Source organism: Mustelus asterias, chromosome 1 (assembly GCF_964213995.1).
Source record: "Mustelus asterias chromosome 1, sMusAst1.hap1.1, whole genome shotgun sequence".
NCBI lineage: Eukaryota > Metazoa > Chordata > Chondrichthyes > Carcharhiniformes > Triakidae > Mustelus > Mustelus asterias.
In genome coordinates, this window is record NC_135801.1 from 133,149,135 (window position 1) to 133,155,134 (window position 6,000).

At 45.8% G+C, this 6,000-nt stretch overlaps 1 protein-coding gene across 1 annotated transcript in view; it reads right to left on the reverse strand.

Annotated features, from left to right (window-relative positions):
• Window positions 1–5,112, reverse strand: part of LOC144510895 (transmembrane protease serine 9-like) — a 47,579-nt gene extending 42,467 nt beyond the window's left edge. Inside the window, exons 1-3 of the mRNA XM_078240985.1 lie at window positions 5,045–5,112; window positions 4,691–4,838; window positions 2,486–2,639 (exon numbers count right to left, since the gene is read on the reverse strand). Coding sequence (XP_078097111.1) covers window positions 2,486–2,639; window positions 4,691–4,838; window positions 5,045–5,108 — 366 coding nt within the window. The 5' untranslated portion in view covers window positions 5,109–5,112. The remainder of the gene's footprint in view (window positions 1–2,485; window positions 2,640–4,690; window positions 4,839–5,044) is intronic.
• Window positions 5,113–6,000: the final 888 nt, after the last annotated feature.

Here is a 6,000-nt window from a genome sequence, read left to right on the forward strand (position 1 = left end):
ATTATTCATTTGGCAGCATTAGTTGGAAGTAAGTTTCTTCTGAATAATCTCGGTAGCCAGTCATTTGTTTATTAGACTTATTTCAGTTAGTTAAAAGATGTTGGGTAAATGTTGGTTCCTCCCACTGAACACATTTTTACCATAATTATTCTAACTGTTTTCAATTAAGGTTCAGTATCGCTTCTCGGCCTTTTGGCTAAGATCAAATGTAGTATGGTCGGCAGCCCATTGTCGGCCGCACTTGGTTGAGGTCATTAGGTTACACTGAAGCTTCATATGTTTCATATGAAGCAATTTTTTAAAGCGGCATCTCGGCCTTTTGGCTAAGATGCAAATGAGCTCAAGTCTTGGAGGAGGAACCTCCCCCTCCTCCAATCAGCTTGGCTCATGTAGATCAGGCCCAGGACAGGGTGATTTTGGTTGCTCGCCCTGTCTTGTCAGCCTGGATCTGAAATGTCTCAACTTGTTGAGACTCTGAATTGGATGTGATTTGATTGAATTGGAAAAGTATTTTTAAAAATTTTTTAAATTTGTTTACATTGTCTTCTCGGCCTTTTGGCTAAGATCAAGTGTAGTTATGCGGATGCTGCACTTGGTTGAGGTCATTGGGTTGCATTTGAGCTTCATTTTCATATGAAGCAATTTTTAAAAGCGGCATCTCGGCCTTTTGGCTAAGATGCAAATGAGATCAAGCCTTGGAGGAGGAAACCTCCGCCTACTCCAATCAGCTTGGCTCATGTAGATCAGGAGCTCCGAAAGCTTGTGTGGCTTTTGCTACCAAATAAACCTGTTTGATCAGGCCCAAGACAGGGTAGAGGATTGCATGCCCTGTCTTGTCAGCCTGGATCGGAAATGTCTCGACTTGTTGAGACTCTGAATTGGATTTGATTTGATTGAATTGGAAAAGTACAAAAAAAAAAATTTGTTTACATTATCAAGCAGTGATTGACTGGAATGCTTTCTAAAAGAAAGGTTATTTGAATGATAATTACTGCTCAGCATACCTGCTGCTATTTTTGCTTGGAAAATTGTGAATTTTTTTTTAACGCTGCAAGCATTTTTAGAGAAAATTATTTTGAATACATTAATTCCAGCTGTATGTTATAAACGTGGCCATGCCTGTTAAATATCAGGCACATTTTCCCTTCTCGAGTCATTCCATTCATCAATTACTTCCTCTGAATGTTGAAGCGAGTTTCCTTACTGTGATGTTTCCCTTAAACATATGACCCAGTCACCATCAAAAAAAGCTTCTACTTTTGTTGAAGCTAAGGAACAAATGTAGCTTGAGGCATTGACCAGAATTTTAAGCTCTCCCACTGGCAGCTCCTCTGGTGAGAGGGTTAGAGTGTAACATTGAAAGGATGGGATTCCCTCCAGGTTCCTGCCCATACCGATCAGTGATTTTACACTGGGGTTGGCAAGGCCTCAGATGGGAAGTCCATCCTTAGAATCATAGAATCCCTACAATGCAGAAGGAGGCCATTTGGCCCATCGAGCCTGCATCGACAATAATCCTACCAGTACCCTACCTCATTAACCCCACGCATTTACCCTGCTAGTCCCCTTGACACTAAGGAGCAATTTATCATGGCCAATCAACCTAACCCGCACATATTTGGACATCCTTGCCTCCTTGCCCCATTTAAGGTCCTTAAGTGATCAATTATTGGCCATTTAAGGGTTATTTTCCAGCCAGTCTCAATTTTTAGGCTAGCAGGAGGATTGAACTCATGTGGGAAAAGGCCGAACAATAAAAGAGTTACACCTTGGGCAGGATATTTCCGGGGGTGGCAGTAGTGGGGGGGGGGGGCTCCCTCAGAAGCCCCTAGTGAAGGCAGGCACCACCCCTAAGGTCAAGTGGCCACCAGTTCTCTCTCCCACATGGCCTCTCCTCAGAGACCCTGATTATCCCTTTTGGGCTTCCCTGAGGCCTTTCCTACCCTCCCACCTTGGGATCCCTTGAGCTTACCTGGGTAAGTTCTCCTAGCTAACACCACACCAGGACAATCCCAATCAGGGAAAGGATCAGGAAAGGCCCAGGGTTTAACCTGAGGCACAGAAGTGCATTGCTGCTTCCTTTGGCCTGCAAGGAAACCTGTAAAATATTTAACTGACATTACTGGGCCTCTTCTTGCCCTGCAGCTTGTTCCCAGCAAGTTTGGCCTTGTGGGAAGTCACGACCTCCCACCTGCTTAGTCCTCAAGTTAAAATAGCAGATGATTGGCATATTAAACTTGGGGGTATGTCCCAGTGGCTTGCAGTATAATATTGCTGCTGGCCACAACAGGGTGGGAAAGTAATGTGTAAGTGTTGTGTTTCATATTGATTGGCATCCCACCCAGTTTCCGGCAGGTGGGGAGATTTAAAACTCTCCCCCCCACCCGCCCCCCGCCCCCCTAAACCGTGACGCAGACTGGGAATTTGGTCCTCTGGTATAGTCATTAAACCTGCGCGATTACTGCTGTGATGCAGCCAAAAGTACCTGAACCAGCATAATATCATCTTCTTTCCTTTTCCAGTTGAAGTTTGGGTGAGGGAAACACTTCCAGACTTTCAACACCTGCTGTTTCTCTTCTTTTCTCTTAGAAAATGAATGAGCTCCAAGTATCACTTCAATCTCCCTATTTTTCCAAAATCTGGAACAGTTCCAAAAAAAAACAATTCCATTGCAGAAAGCATCTGAAATACAAGGTATTTGACATTTGTCCTAATTGAAAGATTCATCCATGAAATTACAAGAATATGGTGTTGTTAGTGACAAGGGAAACGCGTAATGAATCACATAAGAATCTTTAACACTCCTCAAGTAACTAACAAGCCACTAAACTAATAGAAATGTTAAAAACTATTATTTAATATTCGAGTGGCGATAGGAAAAGTTTGCAGTAAGTTTTTAGAAGTGCATGCTTATGTCACACCATAGTAACAGAAATAACGGCCGTGATTCTCCCAAAAGCTCTGAATTGGTGGGAAAACTGTTCTAGATCCCAACTGTTTTGTCAGTTCAACTTCTCACTTGAATCTCCGCACTTTGTAGACTGCAGAAGTTCCAGTCGTGGAATCTCAATAAAAGCCCGGGTTGTGGGGCCTATTCGCGCCGGAGTTTGACAGTTCTGGAACTCTGCACATGCGCAGTGATCCCGATCTGGCAGTCTCCCTGTTTGCTGGCCAGCTCGATCACTGGCCAGCCCAGGACCCCCACAGTGCTGCCCCTCCAGCCCCCCACAGCCCGATCGCAGCCCCCACAACAATCCCTGGGCCAGGACCCCGGCACTGCTGCTCCTCCTTCAACCTCCCCACGGCCCAATCGCAGCCCCCTGTCCATTTGCGGGCCAGCCCCAAACCCCCATCTGGGCCGGGCCTGCCCCGATCTCGAGCCGCCCTCAGAGATGATGAACCCTGCAGGCAGACACCCCCCGGCAGACACCACACCACACCCCCAGCAGACCCCCACCCCACCCCAGTTGACCACCAGCCCGCCCTGATCGCTGGCCTCCCTCCAGCCCCGATCGGATCCCAATGCAGAGTGGCAGTGGGACCCCCCATCCCCACCTATTGCCCCCAAGGCCCCGCCACCAACAGGCCCTGCCCCCAGGCCTTGCCCCAATATGCCCCACCCCCTTGGCACTGCCCTGTGCCTGGTGGGCAGTGCCAAGGTGCCCCTGGGCATGGACACTTTGCCCCTTGGGGCACTGCCAGGGTGCCCATGCCCAGGGGGCACCACCTCCCCACTGCCCGACCCCCTGGGATCCTCACTTGCCCGCCTTTCACTCAAGTGGGGTCACCTCGCTAGTTTTCCCGAAAGTGGGGAGCTAGTCTGAACCCCACTGGAGTGAAACACTCCTGGCAGGGTGGGAGTTGCTAGCAGGGCCAGAGAATTCAGTCCCAGGCCTGCTAATCATGTTAATATAACATTAAAATAAGATGTAAAGGACCTAACTGGTGTTCCCGCTGGTTTCCAGTGCGAATCAGACGGCGCCAGAAATCCGGTGCTGGAGGATGCGCGCATGGCAGGAATGCATGTGTGAATCCCACACATGCCCGAACGTGAGATTCTCCCACTACTCTGTGCTAGAAAATTAGCACAGCGGGGTGGGAGAATCGCTCTCCCCCCCCCCTCCCCCTGCTGCCCCCGCCGCCCCCGCCGCCCCCAAAATTCTTAGTGAGGAGGCCCGGTTTCTGGGATTGTACAAAGCCAGAAGCATACCACTACGTCATTGTAGGAGCGAGCCTGAATGGAATCTTATAGATTTTGTCGTTGCCGGGTTGGTAGGGCCATTTTCTGGTTGACAATCCATTATCCTAATGGGCAGGCTTGGCCACAGCTCTTGCCCAGAGCAAAGGCATCAGCATCCAGGCTTGCTGCCAATTAGGGAGGATGGGCAGGATGACATACCCATTGTGTCAAAGGAAAAGTTACTAGGGCTCACCAGCATTTGGATTTTGGGGGTTGCATCAATCACAGGAATGGGAAGGAGACCTGGAAGACTTTTTGGACAAGGTAAGTCCTTTTTAACCACTGTAGTGGGGATTATAAATTTCAATAGAGTTCTCAGACATACCATCTAACGTTCCAGAAACGTTTAACTTATTACATTAGACAACATGATTAAATTTAAACCAAAATTAGAATTTACAATGTTCCTGCTTAATTATGTTATGCAGCAAGAGGGTTATATTTACTTACGCTTCACAGTGTGCTGCAGTTAACACCCATCTCGGTCTGATCAAAGCTCCTCCGCAAATATGTTGCTTGTTCATCTGGATAGACGCCATGTATGGCCGAGAGTGGGGTTTAACTTCATGACCCCCAATAATTTCTGTGCCCCAGGCACCTGTGGTAAAAGATAATAATTTGCTATGAAAGTTCTGAAAAAACTGCAAAAATTGAAAATCGGAACAAAAATAAAAAACTGCAGGGATCGCTGTTCTGGTAATATTTCTCATTTTCGGTGGAGTTTCATCAAAACTGAACATGAAAAGAAGGGGAAGCCCTTTTAGCATAATAGATTCGTTTGTTAATTAGAGATATTCAACTTACACCCTTGCCATGTCAAAAAAATAATTCTGAAAGCAAGAAACGACACCCAAATTAAGCTGTCCATTTTGTTAGATAAACAAAAGCAAAAAATTTGTTTCAATTTATAGCATTGATGCAAGGATGTGGTTACATTTTTATGTGCAAAACAATTGGCAACTTTTGTGAGATCAAACACTTTGCAGTACGCTGACATTCAAATATCATCAGCCTACTTTTTAATCATCGCAAAAAGTGTCATCGACTATCTTGCAATACTTACTCACGGACAACTTGTTCACCAATGCTCAGTTTGGGTTTCACCAGGCCTACTTGGTTTCAGACCTCACAACAGCCTTGCTTGTAATGTGGACATGAGCTGAATTCAGAAGTGAGATAAAAGTAACTTTGATTTTGATTTGATTTGATCTGATTTATTATTGTCACATGTATTAACATACAGTGAAAAGTATTGTTTCTCGCACGCTATACAGGCAAAGCATACTGTTCTTAGAGAAGGAAACGAGAGAGTGCAGAATGTAGTGTTACAGTCATAGCTAGGGTGTAGAGAAAGATCAACTTAATGTGAGGTAGGTCCATTCAAAAGTCTGACAGCAGCAGGGAAGAAGCTGTTCTTAAGTCAAACTGCCCTTGACATCTGACCAAGTGAGCCACCAAAAGCACTGTAATACTGAGGTTAATGAGAACCTGAGGACAATTCTCCACTGGCTGGAGTCATACCTAGCATAAAGGAAGATGGTGTAACTGTTGGAGACCATCATTTCTGACCTAGAACCTCATTGCAGGAGTTCCTCAGAATATCATCAGCACAAATGTCTTCAACTTTTCCATTAATGATTCTCCTCTCTGGACAAGGTCCAAATTATAGTTGCTCATTGATGATTACACAGTTTTATATAAAGTTGATCTTTCTCCATCCACACCCTAGCTATGACTGTAACACTACATCTGCATCCTCT